This window comes from Buteo buteo, chromosome 24 (assembly GCF_964188355.1).
Source record: "Buteo buteo chromosome 24, bButBut1.hap1.1, whole genome shotgun sequence".
Classification (NCBI taxonomy): Eukaryota; Metazoa; Chordata; class Aves; order Accipitriformes; family Accipitridae; genus Buteo; species Buteo buteo.
The window spans coordinates 11,347,430-11,369,636 of NC_134194.1; the positions used below are offsets into that span (position 1 = coordinate 11,347,430).

At 43.5% G+C, this 22,207-nt stretch overlaps 1 protein-coding gene across 3 annotated transcripts in view; it reads right to left on the reverse strand.

Moving 5' to 3' along the window:
• Nucleotides 1–3,384: 3,384 nt before the first annotated feature.
• The window catches only part of NSG2 (neuronal vesicle trafficking associated 2), a 41,463-nt gene continuing 22,640 nt past the window's right edge, over nt 3,385–22,207 (reverse strand). For all 3 annotated transcript variants that reach the window (XM_075056411.1, XM_075056413.1, XM_075056412.1), the window contains exons 4-5: nt 6,937–7,047; nt 3,385–5,352 (exon numbers count right to left, since the gene is read on the reverse strand). In XM_075056411.1, coding sequence (XP_074912512.1) covers nt 5,161–5,352; nt 6,937–7,047 — 303 coding nt within the window. In that variant the 3' untranslated portion in view covers nt 3,385–5,160. The remainder of the gene's footprint in view (nt 5,353–6,936; nt 7,048–22,207) is intronic.

Consider the following 22,207-nt stretch of genomic DNA (forward strand, 5'->3'; position numbering starts at 1 on the left):
ATCAATCACCGACTGCCATGGGGAAGCCTCCGCATGCGATTTGTCTAAAACACCGCTGCCTGAGTGGTGTAAATATTTTATTAATGGCTGCCTCAGTTTGCAGCATTTTCATTATTGCTCACACCAGTAGTGCTCACGCTTTGTATTACCAACAAGGGAAGCCACGGGGCGTCTTGTTTCCGACCTCCTACCCCTGCGCTAATGGGGACTGCCGGCAGCTGCAGCAGCCCCTCCGCGCAGGCAGGAGCCCTTGGCGGAGGGGAGCGATGCACATCCCCAGCGGAAGGGTCCTGCCATGGCAGTGGGCAAAGGCTCAGGCAATCCCATCAGGTCAGAGCAGGGCAGGGCAGGGCACGGCACTGGCCATGCCAGGATGAACTCTGTAACCTGCCGTTAAGAGGCTTTTCCATTTCCTCTTGCTCTGCTTTTACCATTCACAGTCTGCCTACTGCAGGACAAAAGCCTCTTCAGCACTAATCCTGTCCAGTTTTTCCCAGTGATGAGCGGTTCAGGCATAATGCCACTGTGTTTATCACCTTCCTGTACTTCAACTTGCCATGGATTATTTTCCATGATGAAGCAACCCACAACCCATCAAATAACTGGTCATCCACCCTCCCAAGTAAAGTAACATTCCCAATCAAACGGATTTTACATTTTTTGCCCCTCAAAGGGCACCAGTCCAGCTGAGAAGGGGAGCTGAGTACCAGAGACCCCTGACTTTGCTGGGCACTCATCCAGTGCTCTCAGTGGGATCCCTGTAATGCCCTTGCTACTGCTGGCATTTTAAAAAAGCAAAGGCCAAAGAGACAGAAGGAAAGAGCCTTCCCTTCCCCTGTCCCCTCCCGCAAGTAATTTTCTCTGGCCTATTTTACAGGAACTGAAAATCTATTAGAGGAATAGCTTAATCCGGTTTGACTGTAATAATTAGGGTGCTTAAAAAAAACCCTGACTAATCGTATAAAATGTGATTGTAGACAGTTCAGTGCATGACCCTTACACTTATCATTTGAGGTATTATTACAAACCAGAAACAGCTGGCAAGCACGGAGGAGGATAAAGGGGGAGGGAATAATCACATGCAAAGGGACTGTTCCTTTTCTGATCTCATAACGGAGGCACTGGCAGCACCTTGAGCTGTCTTTCTAATGCAGATCCAAAGCATGAAGTCACCTCTAAGACCCTGGACAGACACCTCTGTTTTTGCCAACAGTGTGCCAGCGGGGTCCTGCCATCGGCACCTTCTTTTCTCACACTGTTTTTGCAGGCAGTCCAAGAGGATTTGAATCAGCGGTGGAGCGATTCCCCTCAGGGCACGCTGCAGTCAGCAGATGTTTGTAGCAACAATGGGCAGCTCTTCCAAAACAAGACAGTCTGTATTAGTCAAGCAGGATATAGTGCTTTAGGGTCATTGGGTTACACAGAAAAGCAATGCTTGCTTCCATGTCTTGGCTGGTAGCAATCTCTTTTTCTCTTGCTCTAGATCTTTCTCGGGCTCCAACAGCCACAATTTCTTCCTTCTCTTCCCAAGCCTAGGCTGGGGGCAGCTGACTTCCCATCATCATCACCATACCTTTAGTAAAGCTATTTTTTTTCCCACGTGTTCTGCCAGTCATTCCACAGGATTGCTGCCTGTTCAGAATGTCCTTGTCCCCGCAAGATGAGCTCATTCATGTGCTGACACTTCTTGTTCAGTCCCTTCCCACCACTCCAGCTAGGACAAACAGTCCAGGCACCTATCTCCTGCATGACTGTCTCAGAAGAGAAATCAGCTCTTCCAGTCTCAGTGGTCCACAAGCATATTTTGGTGGAGAATTCAAAACCTGAGCCCACTGCAGCAATCTAGTATAATGGAGATCACCCAAAGGCACTCATGCTTTAGCAGGATCAGTCACAGATGAAGAGGTTGGAGCTGACTGGGCTTGGCCATCATGTAAATGTTGGGAGAAGCAGAGGGAAGGCTCTTGTGCATCAGTACCATTCAGAGCTGAGACTGAGCCCTTGCCCAGACACTAGCTCACAAAAACACTACTCTGTAGAGCCAGTCAGAAGCTTTAGCCTTCACAGAGAGATGACAGCCAGGATGAGACTGTACTATCACCAATATGCTACTTTAATCAGCATTGAAAACGTATGATCAACTTGGAAGAAGGTTTTTAAAGACTGAAAGAAGAAGATGTACTACCATTTCAATTTACCCTCTCTCTCTCTGTTACTGTGATTAAAATACGTGCTTGATCTTGGAAGCTCTACTGCAGCTTGTACAAAAACGGTAATAACATTCACAGTAATGGAACTTGCAGCTGGAGTTGGGTTGTTTGGTTTCTTTTGCTCTCCCATGAGTCTTTCTTGGGTCTTTTTTTCCATTCTGTTCCATATAGATTTTGATCTTTTATTAAATAGGAATGGTTATCCCCACTGACTCACTTATCTAATAATAGCTAGAACCTTTTAATTCAAATGATTTGATTCCTGGGTTTTTTAGATTACAGTAAACATACGGTTAGAGTATTACTGGGAAAGTGGCAATAGAAATACCATGATCAAATTATCCTGTGACTCAATTCTGCAAAGCATGCTGAATCCTTTTTAATACATTTCACAAGTACTTGGTGGTGACCTCTAGCACCAGAGTGGTTTCTCTCCTACGGTAGCTCAATTTCACAACTCTGAATACGCTTTTTTTGGAAGGAAAGCCATCCAAAGGTTTTTATAAAACATTCTTTAGCCTTTGGGAATGAGCCAATTTAATGCCAGGGTATCATTCCATTTCTAAGAGTTGAAGGATTTGAGGAAATACAATCTGCTTTCTGAACAATGTGAGATGAATATAGTTGTGGTTTTGTTAGAAACCAAGCTGCAGGGTTTGGATACACAGCTCAACTTTTTCAAAGTTCAGCCATGGCTCTTGGTTTGTCAGCTGTATTTCTCTGCAGCGCTACTTTTTGTAACAGCCCTTTTTACGGAGCCTGCTTTAGCACACATGAATGCTTGCATCGGGAGTAGATGGCAAAAGAGACACTGCTGCCAGCTGAATTTTTCTATTATTTGTTGGCCTTAAAATGGGAAGGGAAGGGAGGTCCCTCTGTAAAGTCAAGCATCACCAACAGAAGATCAGCTTGGTTTTAATTACTATTTTTCTATTTGCACTTGAAAAATGGCAGGAACATAGGGAATAAACCCCTGCCATTAAAGGGGAAAATTGCAAGCTCTGAAAATGCCTCCTGAAAGCCAGAGTCACTTTGAGTCCCGTGCAAAGGTGCAGTCTTTGCTGCAGCCACACTCGGCAGCACCTGGCACGCACATATTGCCACCCACCACCTCCCAGCCCACGGCACAAGTCACCAAAAAAAAACCTGCCAGAGCCACACAGATGCTCAGTCACATCTAGCTTTATTTTAATCCCGTCAGAAAAGTTCAAGAATTACACCAAAAAATACTTCAGTCTCTGCTACCTACTGACAAAAAATACACCACAAAATTATAAACTGTTCAGTGGTTTGCTGGAGTTTTGATTGTTGGTGGAGGGGGTGGTTTGTACATTTTCAGTGAGAAATGAATTTACAGGTGGAAGGGGAACAAAGGATAGGAAATCAGACAATGGCATTTGGCACTACATTTTTAGCTACACTATACAGTTATTTATCATGATGCCTGTTAGGACTGAGGAGTTCTGCCCTCATTTACACCCTCTAGTGTCTATGTATGCAAAATGGAGGACAAAACTGCCCAATGCAGGGGAAGAAGGGGCCAGTTCCTAATTTCCATCCCAGTCTAGCCACAAATCTGAAAAAGCAGCCTTAGTCAAATGTGAACCTTGCCCTCCCTGTGCACTCTGCTCCTCCTGCTCAGTCTCACCCTGCCTGCTCTAACAAGGAGCAGAGCTGCTTTGCAGCAACAGCTTGCAGCCCTGAAAAAAGAGAATCCTTTTTCTTTTTTAAAATCCCACCAGTCTGCACTAATTGCACATGCCATTTGTGGGGAGAGGATGTTTTCCATTGGCCATGACTGGATTAAGCTTGGGGCCTGGTCTGTGCCTGCAAGCAGAGACTTGATGGGACCCTTGTACTCTGAGAACATGCTACGGCCATCCCTCTCTAATTACCTAGAATGACATTAAATAGTGAAGTGTCTGAAGCTGAAGAAGGGAAGCAGGATCATCCCATTTCATGGGCAAGGGAAAATTAGGGGCTGAAAAGTTAGAGGCTCAATACTGTTCTATACTATCACCACTCTTGAGAGGCACCTCAATTCATAATTGCATTTCTTTGTCTCTTGGTGACCCTCAGGAGAGGTCCCAAAGGATGAAGCCTCATGTAAATTGCCAAAGGTCATGCAGGAAATCTGTGCCAGAAGCAGAAATAAAGCCCTGATCTCCTGACTCCTAGTCCTGTGCTCAGAAGTATATTCATTATTTTACTATAGCAGCCTCTGTCTGCTTCCATCCTGCTCCATATCCAAATAGCAACCAGGATTTCAGCCTCAGAGCCCAGCCAAGGTCACCAGCACAGTGGCAGCTCATTACGAATGCCTAGATCTTTCTGGATTTACGTAGGCCACTGCGCAGGGGTGTGTGTGCATGTGTGTTTGCACGTGTGTATGTTTGAGGGAGGAGGAAATGCTTGTATTTCTCTGTCAGCAAATGAACGCTGATGCTAGATTCAATTTGACAGCAAAATATCCCCCCTTTGGCAAGCTAAACAGCATCACAATGTCTTTGTACCAAGTTCTTTCTATCCTCTCTCTCAGAAGGATTTCAGCTGTTCCTTCACTGCATGTTAAGCTTCTGTCACAGCTTTCCAGCAATGGTAAAACTTTGCGGGATTCTCTTTGCTGCTTTTATTCTCTCTGGCTCTTTATCTAATTGCTTTTTTTGTTTTTTAATTTCTTTTTCTAACAAATAGTTAAGCAATGATTTAAAAATATTTTTACATTGTAAGGTACAGTCAACATCAAACATGCCTTTGTACAAGAGCTCGACTTGGTTACAAATCAACGAGAACAATGCACGAAAAGAAATATCCATTAAGATGACTCCTGCACTTGGGTTTTATTTATTCCTGTTGTGCTGTTAGCACAACACCCTCAGCTAGAGCAATGCAGTATAGACATGGTGTTGTCCCCCCACCCTCCGACTTTGCCTGTCACCACTCGTTAACTTTAATGACCTTCTGTCTTGGCAGCCTTGGCTTCGTGGTTTACCGATCCTGAAGACAGCCAGGGCGATACGGCCCGGGAGCTGGTCTGCTTGGCCATGCTGTAGTGGCTGATGACGGTGTAGAACCTGCCCCGGGAGTTGGAATCCTGTGCAGAGTAGTATGCATCCAGCGAGGCCGGGATGCACCGCTTGTGCTGGAAGCGGGGAGAAAGCAAGAGAGGTAAACAGTGGTCCTATCAGCCTCAGGCTCTCACTTTAAAAAAATCTCATGGTTAGCTGTTTGCACAGATGACATTTGACTCAGACTTGCTGCAGCAAGAGCGTCTGCTGCGCAGCCCCGACTGCCTTTCAGCGCTGTGGGAATGCACAAAGTTTAGAGTCGGGCATCAGCCTTCAAAACCTGTTGCTATTGGCAACCCTGACTGCAGGCTGATTTCATCTGTGGATGGGAAATGGGGACTGTAAAATGAAGGTCTGACTGGTTTGGTACATTGCTGGCATGCACAGAGACGGAGGCCCCTTGCTGGAGTCCTAGCAAGGCTGGCTGAGCAGCTCTTACCATGAGCTGGACTGAAAGCTCTGTAGAGCAAAGTCCAGAATCAATTCTCAGACAAGTAGAGGGCAGGCAGAGGCAGAGTAAGCTGCTTAGGTGTTGCTCTGTTACAGTGTGTTATCTCTGACCTGTAGGACGACCACCTTGGTCTGGGATGGTAGGAAGCACAGCCCAACCAGCCAGCCCTTGTCAGAGCTTCTTGTCTGTGCAGACACTGCCCATGCATCTCCGCTGCGCTAGTGCCGACACTTGTGTGCTAAGAGCTGCACAGATAAAACAATTCGCTTTGCAACAGCTGTAAAAGAGCAATCAAATGGTAACAAATGTCGGACTGGTTGGTATTCACCGGAGTTGAAGTAGCACCAAGGACACAAAGAGCCCCAGGTACAAGTGTTATAAATTATGAGATACCCCAACTCCCAGTTCAGTGTTGTGACTAACTGAAATCTGAGTCCAAAACCTTCAATCTTTTCAGAGTTCCAGTTTGGATCTGATTCTGAAATTCATGACTCTGTCCGAACTTCATTTTTATATAACCTAAAAGAATAAATCACAATGACTAATACACCAACATCCTTACTCTATTTTCCAGCCCACAGACTATCCCCAGTGTGGTCAAGACTCCTGTGAGTTTACAACTTTATTCACAGTAAGGAGTCAGTGAACTATTTTGCAAACGTTTGTGGTTGTTTTTTTTTAATTTCAACAGAACAGGCAAATAGTTCTCTGTGAATATGCAACATAAAATCCCTGGGCAGTGGGGTTTTAGCAATTAAGTTACACGATTTTTTTCTTGATAGAGGCTCAAAAGCACCTAAAAATGAACTACACAGGCAAATTCGGATTTCTTTTACAAAGGACACATGTGCCAGCACTCTGGGAGTTTTCTTTGCATTAAAATGTATGCCAATAAAATTCAGTCTCTTGAACGTGTGGGAAGCAAATGCGGGATTCCAGCTGCAATAAATCCATTCACGAATATGAGGAATTGTTCCTGAACATCTGTCTGTAGTGTTCACCAAATGCTAATCCCAACAATTACAGTGTAACAGTAGCTGATGGAGGCAGATGCAAGTCCACATTTCCCATAACACTTTTCCCATTTCAACACATTCTTGCCAAATGTTCTGTTTGGCCTGGTCAGAAAAGCAGACTAGACTGTAACCATGTAGTCAATTAGAGCCTATCGTTATCTCAGGCAATCCATCCATCTGAAGTTTCTTACCTTATAAACAAATCCATCTGGGCAACTGTGGTCGTAAGTAAAGGCTTTGTATACCACAAGAAACACTATGCAGGCAAGGAATGCAAGAGCCAGACTTATGAGAATAGTGACCTACAAAAGAGGGATAACGTTACTCTACATATGTTAAAATGGCATATGAGCAACCTCATAATTAAATGACTTATAGTAACAGCCATCCTAACAGACTGCAGTCTTCACTCCACTGTGCAGTACTTAACTAAGCATGGTAATTGAATGAATGCTAGATCCAACAGCCCTGAATTCTCACATAATTTCCATCCCCCCTGCAGACCTTCAGGAGGGCACATTCCTGTGTTTAACCCCTTGCAAATGCATGGATTTTGCTGAGGCATTTGGTGTTCTCAGCTTTGTGTTCCCATGCTCTCAGCTGTTCAACCGGCAGCATCATCTGCTGGCCCAGCAGGATCTGCCGGCAGCCAGAGTCCACATTTGGGGTCTAAACTGTGCAGATAAGCTGCCTTATACCATGGCGAGATCCTGCTTTTCTGATAGCAGAAGTAGATGAGCAGGTAGGAAGAATGAAGCCTTTGTAGCGCACATCCCTTTGTGCCTTCTGGGCGATGCAACAAGGATAAGTTTTGCCTCAAGTACCTTGCAGAAGGGAGTGCAGGGGAAAGGGAATCCGTCTCTATTTATCAAAGCTGTAAAAGGACAATACCCCGACCACTGACAAAGCCCAGCATGTAAATCCTTCAGCATTTCCAAAAGCAGATGCTGGTGTTGGAGGTACCAGACACAATATCCTCTCTGGGGCTCAAACATTCCCTCTCTCCTCGTTCCCAACAAGTTACTTTGCTGCACCATTCTGTTTCTTTGCTGTAGCTCCCTTCTCTCCAGCACTTCCAGGTCCTAAATAGTTCACTCAACAGCAAGTTTCCTGGCCCCATTCTGATATCTGGACTGAGGCCCCGATCCTTGATTTTAGCTGAGCTGTGTCCTCCCCAAGGATTGAGCAAGGGTCCCAAATGCCCTCTCGTTCTCCCCTTCCCCAAAGCTTTCTTGGTCCCAGCTGGTAATTCCGCAAGTGCAGCATAGCTGGCTCTGGCCTTCTACTGCCTAAGTTACAGCAACACATCCTGTCGAGACTGCTGTCTCACACTGATCTGGATTGGCATGAAAAAAATATCATAATCCCTGGGGCTCCAGTGTTACCATGCAAACTAGAGTTGCTAATCAAATGAACTCACTTACAGAGATGATGGGGGTGGGAACAGCAATAGGGGAATCATTTAAAGCTGTTGCATGGCCAGCAGCATGGGGAGGGAGCTGCGGCAGCTCCCCAGCTTGGTCTGGCTCACTGGGACTGAGACCAGCAGCACACATTTTGCAGGATATTTGCCTGCATGAGGAAGTGACTGCAATGTTCCTGTGCTCAGTGAGCCTGTGAGAGCTCATGCTGAGGAAGTTCTTACAGCAAAAGTTTGAGGTCAGGCATGGGCTTACAGGAGGGATAGCTATGAATGGGCTTTTTCCTACTCACAACCTCAATCCCTTAGCTTCAGAATCCCACCTTCTTGTCATGGCACCAGAAGCTGAGCCCAGGGCTGCAAATTTTCCCTGGTCACATCAAAAGCCATCCACTGAGACAACTGCAATGGTAGGATGTGGCAGGGACTGTGTGCCTGATCCCAGCTAATGCCCCTGTCTGCAGGCATGCTACCACCATACCATGGATGTGCTTATCCTCAAAAACATGCCCCCATCCCCATATCAGGGCTGCACCTACCTATACTAAAGGTAATCATTATAATTTACTGCCCTAGCAAGGAAAAGCCACAAATTTTTCAGGTCCATCTAGTCATTCAGGGTTCATCCACTCTTCTGTTGTTACAATTATGTCACAATCCTCTTTATTTTCTTGTATGGGTGTTCAAGGAAATTGAACAGTAGGTATAGGCAGAGGTTGTTCCTTAACTAACGTATAGGAGACTGCTGATAGCAGAAAGTGGGGAAATAGAGGGATAATTCCTACAGTATAGTGGACAGGTTTGTTAGGAACAGCAACTAATAAAGAGCAAGGTGGCCACATCTCAGAATTCATCACTATAATATTATTAATATAACAATAACATTATGTAATATTAGTAATACTTTATCAGTAAAGATATACTAATTGCTTAATACTGGTTCACACTGAATTTTGCTCTAATTCTCTCCTTCAGTCATCGCAGCAGCTGTAGTTCCGAGAACCTGTATGATATGCAATCCCTGCACGGACTTAAAGGGGCCACTGTAATTGCTTGCAGTGCAGGAAAAGACCTCCCACCTTCACCAATCCTGCAGAATGATGCACTGCCTGGTGAGTTGTATTCCTACATTGCACACAGCACATTGGGACTATTACTCAGAGAGGCTGAAGCAGCCCTGGCAATGCCACCTGCAATGCTGGAAGATCCAGGGCTACAATTTTGGTGGCTGTTTTAAGACAAAAAGAAAGAGTGAAAATCTGCATGCCTGGCCTTAAATCTGACCCAACACATCCAGTTCAAAACTCAGGAAAGAGAGAGGTATGGACACTATATCTAGAAGGAGAGATTCATAAGGTCATTGTTAAGTCAGAATATTTTAGAATAAAGTGTAAAAAGGTAAGAAGATTGGGGCTAACAGGCTTTTCCAATGATGAACAGGTCACTGAAGCCCCAACCTGCCTTTTAGAATAACTGCTCATATTAACCTCCTCTTTGGGGCCTAATCTGCTGCAAAATGGGTCAATTAAGGAAAAAGCAGCTGCAGAGGTAGAGGCACTTACTGCTGGATCTCATAAGAGAACAAGTGTGAGAGAGTCCTGGTGTGCTGAAAAGGTAGCTGGTAGAAAAGGCATACAGTTGTATGAATTGCACTAGTCTGACCATGAAAATATGGGCTCCCCCTCCTCCCCATCAAAGCACACTTGCCTGCAAGTTTGAACAGAAATATTTCAGACCAGCTTTATGGTAGCCCATGGGTTCCCAACCTGGGGAAGCCATATGCCTTTTCATAGTGCTGAAAAGGAAGAAGTCTCAGTCGGATTCAAGGGAGATGAAAATGGAATTTACCATCATTTCTGCCCCCAAAAGAAGTTATATTACACCTGAAAAAATGAAAAAAAGTCACTTTGAAAAAGTATAGTCAAAAGGAGAGACTTCCTGGATTAAGTATGCCAACAGGAGACTGGGGAAAAAAGTCCCTTCTCTATAAAGACCCATCACAATTCAGGTCTGGCAGGCCAGGTCTGCCTGGAAGAGCATTTCCCCCTGTAGAATACATGTTCATCAACTCTTCCCCATTTAAAAGGGAAGCATTTTAGGCCTGGTACTTTCTCCAATAACAATTTATGTAGTAATATAAAGATGACAATGAATGACACAAGTCTCCTTTGAGGTTAGTTTGAAGGCACTAAAGCAATATGTACATCTTGCTCTACGAAAGCCAATGCTTAGACAGCAGCCCTGGCTAGAAATTCAGAAAATAAGGAATTCTCAGCTCTCTAGTTTGGTTGCTCTGCCCTAAATACAATGTACAATGAAAAAAGAAATCTTGCTTGTGTTAAGCTGAAGGAACAAACTTGTGCTCAGGGCAAAGGAAGAGACAAAGGGCAATGAAATTACACCAAATGCCACCCAGGAATGCATAGAGCGTAACTCAGTGAGAAAGTACCTCTTTTTCCTAAGAAATAAGCAGCTGCTCATCCTCTAGCTTTCTTTAGTAAATACAACCTCCATCATCAGGGCTAGCAAAAGCTGCAAACCAGCAGGATGCATACACCTTGTGCTATGATTCCTCCTGCCCTAATGTTTACTTGGTTCCTTTCTCTCCCTCTGCATCACTGCTTCCTCCATCCCAGAGGGATCCACCAAGGCTGACTGCATCCAGAGAAGAGGCTGCGGAAAGGGAATATCCCTGAACTGTCACAGGTCTCCCTCACCCGGAATGACTCTGTGTCTGCCTTCCCCAAGAGTTGCCACCAAAGTTGCTTTGAAGGCTTCTCTTTGAAGGCCAGTTAAAATGGCCATGTTCTTCCTTCAGCCTTCAGAAAAAGAAAGAACTGAGCTGTCTGGAGTGAGAATGAATGTCCCTTCTTTTGTTAAATCCTACATACATGCACAGCCTATGGAAATGACCATTAGTAATGCGATTTGACTGGTTCCTTTCCTCTTGTCTGCCCACTGAGCCCCTAAAAATAATAAATTCCCCTCTGCTCTGTCACTCTGCTCTGGCAGAGTGCTGACACCCAATTCATTACCTCCCAGGAGCAGGTCCCTCTGCTGAGCAATCCCTTCCCTCCAGGGTGTAATTGAGCCCATTTTCACCTCCCTCCTGCCTTTTCATGTACTGGCAAAATTACAGCATGACACAATATTACACATGATGATACATAGTGTAAAATTGTTCTGGGATTAAATGTCATGTAAGATGTTAAAACCCAGAGGAACAGTAACAAAAATCCACCTCTGGATATTTTGCCATGCCAGAGCTAAGATCCACCTCTCTAGCTATTCCAGAGCATACAAAGCTTCGTTAACATTCAAACACCAAAGAATCACAGAGCTGCAATACCTAATAAACCTCCACTTTTTTTTATGATTAACATGAACCTTGGCAGTCTCTAAGCAATATAAACACTCACAGAGGGGAAATAAAATTTAGTGAGCAGATAAAACCTAGAAGTGCTGCAGGCATGAATCTGTCATGTGTGACTGCTCGAGTGGGTAAAAGAAAGGGGCGATTGCCTGCCCTTTCCCCAAAGTCTTATATGATTCCCAAAGGTTCCCTTAGGAGGGGAGGGTCTGCTGGAATGGAGAAGAGAGAACATCGTTACCACACCAAAAAACTCCCCATCCTCCACAAAACATAGAAAGAGGCCCTTAAAATCCATGAAAGATGATGTCAACCTCCCATCAACAACAGCACACTTGGCTTGGTTCCTCCCGACCTTTCCCATAGATGAAGTACATCATTCACTTTCACAACAGCACGGATAGAAAAAAAAAGATATATCCTCATCAGGCAACAGGACATAAATTGCCACTAGGTTTTGCTCCAGTGAGATGATATCTAATTGCAATTGTGTTCCAGTTAACCTGGCTTTCATGCTGTCCATTGAAGTATCCTTCCTACTCTGTTTGATTTCAACAGCTGCCCATGTTTTTTATTGTCATCAAAAATTCCCTTTTTCCCTCTCTAGCTACAATGAAAAGCCTTTTTTAAAAGCAAACCAGAGAACAATGCCACATCCAAACAGCAGGGTATTCTTTTAATAGCCTTTTCCATTGCAAGGTTTCTACATTTTTATTCCTTATTGCTTTCCTTGGAAAAAAATTTCTGGTTTATGCCCTTAGTTTTCAGAGAGGGTGTGCACCCTTCACTCCCCATGGAAGTCAACAAGAGCGGGGAGCTGCTGGTCCCTCCAAAAATCGAGCCTTAGGGGCTTTGACAGCAATACTGATAACCTGCAGAGCTGCAGAGCCTGCAGGTAGCTACATACCAGCATTGGGCTGGTACTGTCACACAGACCAGTGAGGTATTTCGGTGCCTTAGAGTCCTTGGAAATCTGAACTCTCTGGAAATACCTGGGGGGGGAAAGAAGCAGAGAAAGGCAGATCCTGAACAGAGGTTGATGAGAATTCTATTGCACAGAGCAGATATTCATAAGGAAGGATTTTCAGGCAGTGTAGGTGGGGGAAGGGTCTGTCAGCAGATGGCAGTTCCCTTAAATTTATGCACTGTTTGAACTGAGTTGACAAATATTTTTTTCCCAGTGGGGACTGGATGCAGACGGCTCCCTATTAGTATTCAGCATCCAACCCATGCTGGTGAGTTGTGGGGGGTGTGGTTTTGTTCCCACTTAAGCCACATATTACTTGTGTTAGCAGCTGGAGGAACATAACTTATAATCACCGCCCTGGTGTCAGGGCTTGTCATTCCACCTTTGTTATTTTCACAGGCTCCACTGATGGTGTCACACCCTGTGAGGACTCAGCATAAAAATGGTTAAAAAAAAAAATTGGATAGGGAGAGAAAACAACATGGGCATTCAAATGCAAGCCACCTCACAGTGAAACACAGAAGACAACATCCTACAAAACTGTGAAGCAACACCTTTCGAAGAAGTAAAGGGTTGTTTTTTCTAACCCAAACCACAATTAATCTATGAAACTAAACACAATCTAACAGATTTACTGTATACAATATGGTCAGCAGAAGGAGGTCAGTAAGATTCCAAAAAGATGAGACATTCATATGGAGAGCCTCCACATGGCTTGAAGTAGGGCTTAATAAAACAAAAGGCACAGCCCCCTCTTTCCCCACTGAGTTCTCATATTTGATGGCATGAACCAGTCATTTAGACCCAGATCCACAAAGGCAGTCAGGTGTCTAAATCTCCTTTAGTTTCCTACAGGACACTAGAATCAGTAGGCACCTTCTGTAGGCTCAGATGTCTTAAGAGGAGTAAGAAATTGGCCATTTTGGATTTTTACGCATTGTTCTGATGTATCTGCCTCTGTGTCACTAAAATGGGTTTCCAAATGAGATGGTCAGCAAGTCTGGCACAGCACTGCAATCCTTATGCTCCACTACTAAAGCTCAAACCCATCACTGCTCATACTCAGGCAGCAACCTTATCATCTGCTGTCTAAAATTAATTTGGAAAACCACTGTGCTGCCCTTTCTTTGGGGGGAAAACAGCTGCATTCAGTCCAGCTTTGGAGGAACTCGGCAAGTACCACCTGCTGTTTGTGGATCAGGCACAAACCCCAGGTGCCCAGGCATTTGAAACCACCTTCCATTTACCACCTAAGTGGAGCAATTCTAAGGATGCAAACAGATGATGTGATCTCTATCAATCTATCTGAAAAAAACAGCACAGAATATCTTCTCCGTGCTCATGCAACTCTTACGAGATGCTAGCAAGCAGGGGTTTTCATCAGCGTGGGTGGTACTTCTTAGATATCAAGCATGATTTTTTTTCTAAACCTGGCAAATAAATGTTTGACTCTGGACACCTTTCCCACTGCTCAGAGCATGCAATATATATGCTTATATATGCTCAAACTAGCAGTACAGCCAAGAAGATGCCACAACCAGGAAAAGCATTGCTGTCTATAGGAAAACCAGCCAGACAAGCAGCACGCAGAGAAGAGTTAATGCTCTCAGAGTGTAGAGTTGTGTGTTACTGTGAAGGAGACCTGTTTAATTCCCAGGTGAAGATCATCTACCATGGAAAAATCCCTACAAAATTCTGCACAGTCTTCCTAGTCTTAGGAGCTGTAATGTGAATAAGGGACCTCAGAAGCCAGATGCCTCTGTCCGTTCTTGCACTGCAGTCTCACCCTCTTCACATTCAAGTTTGCAGGAAAGGATGTTACTGCCAGTGCCATGTCTGGTTCTCCAAGATACCTTCACGTTGCTAGCTATTGGGAAATTTTGTGGCCTTTAATAGGCAATTCAGCTGAAGAAATTATCTTGGGTTTAATTTCCTCTTTGTAGAAGAAGAAAGACTCTGAATGAGGCAAAATCTGTTATAAATGAAATTGGCAGAAATTGTCAAGCTTATTTTCACAGAAAGGCATAAGAGCTATGCTTGGATAGGCAACAAGGCTCTTTCCGTAGCTTATGGCAATGCCATTACACCTGAAAACCTATCAATCCATTGACAACCTAGTTAACTTGCAAGAAAAAAAAAATCACAAAATCATCAATCCATTTGTCACAAGGCCAGTCCCAGAAGTCCTGCTGCTCAGTAGAAAGGTTTTAGCTGTAAGGGCATCTCAGTATATGTTCATACATTCATGATCTCACTACAAGGATTTCTGCTTGACAGTGAAAAATTCAGGAGCATAATTTTTTCCCCTTCATCCCCTAACTTCTTCCAGCTGATAATTAGATGTAAGATTGACAACATTAGATCTCAACATTAAAGCTACAGCTAAAGCAAAAGACTCAGGAGCACTTCTCAGCTCCCGGATCCAGCTGTCTATCCTGGCTGCCTCCCACCTGTATGCCAGGATGAAATCCAAGTGTGAATCACCCCATCATTTGAATCCAGGTTGCTATTGTAAGAAAACTCAGGCATGTAGGCAGGGAGGGAGCCACAGGCTGACAGGACACTGGGACGGATTGACCAGGTGGATAAGGAGTCTGAAATACACTCCAAGAAGAGATGCTCCACTGTTTAGACTCAGCCAAAGAAATGGTGTGGTGCATTGCCCAGCACCCTGTTATACAGCCTGATCCATTCTGCAGGTAAAAATGATTTGACTGCACTTCAAAAGTGGCATTTCACTCCTGATGGTTAAAAATCTGTTTGTAATAAGTTGCTGTTTTTGCTGATTTTATGGCAATAACTTAGCCTCTGAAATTTTGAAATGCTAACTGAAAAAAAGTGACACAATTGGGTCTTCATATTCGCTTGGTACTGTTCAAGAAGATGTAGGATTTGTCCTTTATTATTACAGAACAGCTTTATTCCAGACAGTTTCCAGATTCTTAAATAGTATCTCTTAGGCAGTGCTTTGTAAGAGGGAAATGTCCTTAGTCATGTATCTAAATCTTCAGAGCTATGAGAAAACACTCCTTAGTGCTGCATGGCTTCTTACATGAAGCTTAGGGGGGAGTTTTTTGGTCCTTTATCTTAGAATTCATAACCATAAACCAATTTGGCCCCAATTCTCCTAAGAACACTGAAGACCATCCATGAGGATGGTATAAACTTGGGGTCCAAAAACATCTCACATCTGCTCCACTATTTCATGGGTTCCTTTCAGCCCACACAGCCCAGCAATCAAAGACCAAAAGACTCACAGAGTAAAGAGAGGGTCATTTCTCCAACTACCCTAAAGCCTCAAAGGTGTCTACTTGAAACAGCATTAGCTGTCTCTGAGCCAGTTTGCTATCCCAGCCACGTCCCCGTTGGCTCTACCCATCTCTGCATACACCACCCCACCACGACTACACCAGTGAACCTCTCACAAGTTTGAAATCTTAAAAAGAAATGTCTGTCTTCTGAGATGACTATGAACCCACCAGCAATTCCTCTGCTCTGAGCCTTGTAATACTGAGTGCAGCACGACTGTGGAACAAGAACACCGTGTTTCTAAGCAATTTGTCAAATAATTGAATTATGTACACAACAACTAGCTGGCTCAATTATATTAGCCAGTCTCCATCATGTAATATAATTTCTAGTGGCTGTTTAGGCACTAATAGCCTCAGATCTTTTTAACTGTGTCTGGTGCCAGCTGTGGTCTGCATGACATCTTTCTGTGCCAAGTCAAACCCCTTGAATGGAAAATTCATGGCTCAGTTTCCAAGCCCCTGTTCCTTAATGAAGTTCTAAAATGCCATTTTCAACAAGGATGCTTCCACCATTGAATATTTGTGAATTTTCACTTAGGTAAATAAAAATCTCTGGTTTGCTTTTTCTTTTCTGACATTTAATGCCATAAAAAAAATCCTTCATCAGAACAGGCTGGTATATTGAGATGCTGTAATATTGTTTCTAGGAACACCAAATAAATACACAGCCTTTTTGGCAGACCATAGAGGTGTTTAAAGGTCTTTTTCCCCTCCTCCTACAAGAATATTTTCTTCCTTTTTCAACTATCATAAGCCTTCCCTTCTTATTTCTGTGACACTGCTACCTTCAAGAGAAAAGAAGCAAAATCCCCAAATTAAACAAGTGTGGTGACTCAGGAACACTTCTTATAAAGGTGTTTTTCTTCCCAAACCCATGGTCCTAATAACACCTGACATACCATTTCATGAGCTGAGCAATGCTGGAAGAGGCTTCCTTCCAGATCACTAATTTAAGATGGTTTTTCAATTAGTGGGATTGCAGCAGACAGATACATCATCTCCACAGCTAACTCTTCATCAGTGACACGCTGCAATTTCCCATTGCATTGTGCAAAGTCTTGGCTGTGACAATTCCTCTGGTCACTTCACGTGGGACATGACAATGGATGCCTCAGCTCATCAAGGGTCCTTTTAAAATGCATTAACAGGAATACAAGATAAATCAAGTCATCAATAAAATGTCTCCTTGCCTACCCTTTGCCTGCCAAGACTCTACCTCTGAAGAGTCTCATACATGCAAAATCATCCCCTCTCCTCACTTCCCTCACATTGTATTTGGTGCAGGGAAAGCATTAAGAGCCCCGAGTCCTGGGTCCAGGCATTAGCACATGGCAACAGACTTGGGAAATGCAGGTTGAGTTCCTTGCTCTGCTGCTGGCTTTTTTTGACACCTGACACACACTCAGGTCCAGCTCCACAGCTTGCTCCCCACTGGTACTCACAGACACTCCAGTAAATCCCATCCAAAGCTGCAAGCATCTAAGTCCCCAAAAGCTTGGCTTTTTCTGGGCCTGTGTGTGCAAAACCATCCAAGCACCAACACCATCCCACAGCCAAGGATCAAGCTGGTTCTAGGGAAAAGCTGAGGTCTGTTTGCTTTACGAAATTACCTTCTTCCACAGGCTTAATTTTCAAAGCAAACCTTTCAGACTTGAGTATTGATGTACTGGGCTAAGGCACAAAATGGTATTCCTCCAGGCATGTTTTCTTGTGTATTTGCCTCTCCCATCACTTTCTTATATTTTGATTTCACATGTGACACTACCATTTTCCTCATCGGTCATCAACAACAGAAGACTGGATTTAAAAATGCCCTGAACAATTTAAGCTCTTTATATGCCAGGGCACAAGATAACTTTCCCTTACCACTCCCTGGCCCCATGGACTTCTTAGATAAAACAAAATCAAAGATCAAGCTTGCACAAATTAAAATACCTTTGATCAGTGCACTATTGTGGTTAAAAAAAAAAATCAATTGGAAGTTCATTCCTTCAGGAAGGTCAACATATTCACATGCATTTCAGCATCTATGTCTACCATCACGGGTCAGGAAATAAAGCTAATAATATGGCAGCATTCATGGTCCAGTACACCCATTTCTCTTAAAAAACTTACTCTTCTTATGTGGGTGCTTCATACAAAGACAAAGTGAGGACATGGCAAGCAAAGTGTCCCTTGGGTAACTTAAGAATTAAAAGCCTTTCCATTTTAAATTAGCAATGTGAAGCTTTATTGCTGCAAATGACTTACAAAAGCTACTCTTTTAAAAACAAACAACAAAAATGAATAATCTAGCTGATTATGATGCCTTCAAAGGCATGAGGCCAGTTCCATTAGCTGTGGATCTGACCCAACAGGCTTAATACATCTGCAAGTACTAACAAGAGGGAGCTCAGGTCTGTTTAACATTCAATCAGCAGCCTGTGCTGCTTTATAAATAGAGAGAATGAAACATTACATGGAAAAAAAATGTATGAGTGAAGCATTTCACTTCCCTGATTTTTTTTTTTTTTTTTTTTTTTTTTTTAGCATTCTGTGGTTTGGCTACAAGACTCAAAATGCACTTAATGACAGTCAATAAACTTTGCCTTGGCTTCAGTCAGCTGTAAACTCTTTCCTCCTCTATCCCATTCGGTCCCTTTTGCTACATTAGCATTAAGCATATTTCATTCCACCTCAAATGCTGACAAGAAAATTACCCAACAAATAGGGTTTACTGTTGGGTGGCAGAGGTACCAGAACGAAACATGGCATTGTGTTGTTGAAGACAAAGATGCAGTGTAAGAAATCATTCAGACTAAATGCAAACTGCAATTACATTTTGTAATTAGCAGAATGGGTATCTCAATGCAGTCACATATGAAAATCTTTTTCAATCATTTTGTTCCAAAGCAAAGGGTCAGCTGAGGTTTCTGCTCTGTAACTCCTTTCTTCCTCCAATATATCATGGTTTGGAGAATTTAGATTCAGCAGGTCTACCCCACAAGCCCTTAGCCATGTGAATATTCTCTGTGACTTCCATTTTTAGACATTTTCTGCATAGCAATTAACTTTCTTCTTCTCTCAAAAACTCAATTAAAGGAAAAAATAACCCTGAACAAATCTCTTCAGCTGATTACTCTGTCAGTGCTTGCAGATGGCAAAAATAAAATCTATTTGAGGTGGCTCTTCTGACTTTGCAAAAGAGTACATGTGTGTGTTTCTGTAAAAAAGAATATAAAACAAGAATACACTTTAAGGAATGATCCATTTCATATAAAAGCCATGTCTTTTTTTTTTTTTTGCTTTGCTTTGCTAGGGGGTCCCTAAGCCAGTTGTATAGAGCATTCTAGTTAAATCAAAATATACTTTTCTCATGTGTGTTTTAGACATGAAAATTCTTCCTGCCTTTACCTTCTTGGGATGTAGCCTGTACCAGAAAGCCAGGTATTAGCTGGGAACTCTTACAAAAACCACAGACTTTTACCCAAACAGGAAACCTTGCAGGGTTTATAGTACCATACCTGGGGATGTGATCAGAAATATCTGTTTTCTGGCAGCTGAGCCACAAATCCACATTCGGTTCATCCTCACAGCTCCGAATTGTCACTGATGATCACAAATGGCTCCATCAATCTATCTCTATGCAAGCTGTGAGACCAACTAGGACAGATATGACCTATCCTCTTCTCTTCCCATTACAGCCAGAGGAGGAGAAGAATGATTTCTGAGCTCAGGCAGAAGGATGATGAGCAACATTTCTCACTTCCTTTCATACACACCACAAGTGAGAGTCTGAATCCATGCAGGTGCTAGTTTGCATCAAATGTAAGTAGATGCAAGGCCAGGCAGGGCTGGGCAGTGGGGTTTTGAGAAAGGAGAAACTGTGACCCTCTGCATTGCAGTGGAAAATATTCAATCTCCAAAGACAAGGGAAAGCTTGGGCTCCAGAGACAAGTCACTCCATCACTCTCTGGAGAAGGCTTAGGTGTAGTGAGCGCTGCCTGACAGCCCTGCAAGAAGAACATGCCCGCTGCATCTGAGCCCACTGGGAAAGGAGATTGCCTGATGATAGTTGAGAACTCTCAAAGGGACTGAATAAGCCTCCAAACCAGTCCCTGGAGACTGAAATCAACTCCTTCATATTGACACCTCTCCAAGCCCCTGTTTGAATGCAAGCCTCAACAGGAAACCACTATACCATCCCTGATGCTGATGCCAGTGCAACAAGATACCTGAATGCTATTGCCACTGCTCCCCTGTACCTGCCACCTTTCTGATTTTCCTCCACTTTGTCCCTTGTTCTCCTGGATCACACAGCTCATCTGAGTGCTCTGCAGCCTGGAAACATCTCAGCCACATTAGCAATTATCACCAAAGTGAGAAAAATCTCTGTGTATTAGCGCATGTTCCCTCCCTCGAGCACCACTCACATTAGTCAATGTAATGGGATCTTTCAGCAGCCACTCTGCATCTTCCAGATAACCGATGTGATGTGGCAGTTGCCATAGTAACATTGTTATTGTTAGTATTAAAAAGCAGTAACGAAAATTGTCCTGCTCACACTCAGAGGAGTCCTTTGTCTATGAGTTACTCCTGCGCCGTGGTAACTTAACAATTAAAGGAATCTTTAAATTTATTTAGCTATTGAATGGGCACAACGAAAAACCCCATGCCGTTTTTCTGGGTTTCAGTCCTTTGCAGGTTAGAGGAAGAACTGTCAGCATAAAGAAATAGCCTACAGGTGAATGCAGAACATCCTATGGAGAAGTTTGCAGGAACCGTGGCATGGAAGGGAAGTTTGGGAAGGGGAAGCGGGGGAGCAGAAAGAGACCAAATGCCACATTTGGGGCTGGGTGTGTGTGCAGCAGAGCAAGGTAGAGAGTTGCCACCTACACAGCTGCAATAGTGATGTGTCCTTTAAAAACAAGGGCAGGGTGGGCAGGTAGGTAAATGTATGCATTCAAGGAAATGAGGCATTTCTCAAAGCTGTGTTCATGGTGCAGTCATCTGGCAGTGCAGAGCCCACACAGCAATTCTCTGCACCACACCACAGAAGACACTTTGTGCTCACATCTCAGTGGATCTTACCTACAGAAAGAAAGTGATCAAGACCTGCTCCCCACCTTCCTTCACAAGCATAAAAGCCTGGGACTTTCCTTTCCTCTGAATTGCAATGCCCATCACATGAGGATGCTTCCACTACAAGATCTAGCTGAATACCCTGGGGATGTGATGGGTCAGATTCTAGTGGTGCAAGCAGGGAAAGCAGCTTCCATTTCAGCAAAGCTGCTACCAACAGGAAGTCAAGCCCTGGCCCTGGCCCAGAAAAATCTTTCTTAATTAGGAACCAAGCATTTCAGACACTGGCTTGGTTTTGATAATGAACAATTATTGTGTCAATGTCTGTTTTGTAGGGTGTGGCTGGAGACAAACCAATTTTGTTCTAAGTCTTTCACATTAGGTCAGAGGAAAATAATTGTTTCAGTATGAGCATTTCAATAACAGAAACATTTGAATGGGTTCCACTATATTTTAAGAACCTGATGAAAAGCGTGGTGAATAATTACATCCACTGGTTACTGGATCTGCATGTATCAGAGCAGTTTCAGGGTGGAGGGAGGAGAGGGTTGATCTACTGATAAGAAATATTTTGTCATTGCATACCCAACAGGAATGGATTACACAGCCAGTGACTCTGAAGACAGATCTTGCCAACTTGTAGCAAAAAGAGTGAAGTTCCCAGGCTTCTTCAGTGAAGTAATTATCAATACTTGCAGATGATTTTTCCAGGTAGATAAATTGCTCGTAAGAAAACATCTTAGATACCTCAATTTCTCCCCCGTACACCCACTCCCAACTTGTTCTGTTAAAGACAAGTACATAGTTTAATTATTCCAACGCTGAAAGACCGATAACTTCAACTTTCTTAAGAAAATGATCCATGAAAAGAAAAGAACTGTGGAAGTCAGATAACTATGGTAGGTAACTATCACCCAGCTAATAGTCATTAAATCATTGTCTCCCTGAAAAGGCAGTAATGAATAGCTCTATGGCATTTTGTAATAACAGAGGTCAAACTGGTTGCACGTGAACTTACTTGCATAATAAAGAGAGCAATTTGTGCAAAACCAGTAACCGACAGGCAGTTATATGTGTCAACCTGACACTCCGTCTTGTAAGCCTACACTGAAAGAACACTCCAGTACCTTTTCTGGTGATATTTGGAGCTAGAAAAATCTGGGCAAACTCAGGGCTACCACAGGTCTACCTACGCTCACTGGGTCTGACTGGATCAAGCACAAAATCCATCAGCAACTATTCTCTAGCTTGTTTCTTCTTAAGCAGGGTGCTAATGTCTTGAACACAAGCTTCAGCTAAGTGACAGTCAAGAAAGTGGGTAGAAACCCACTCC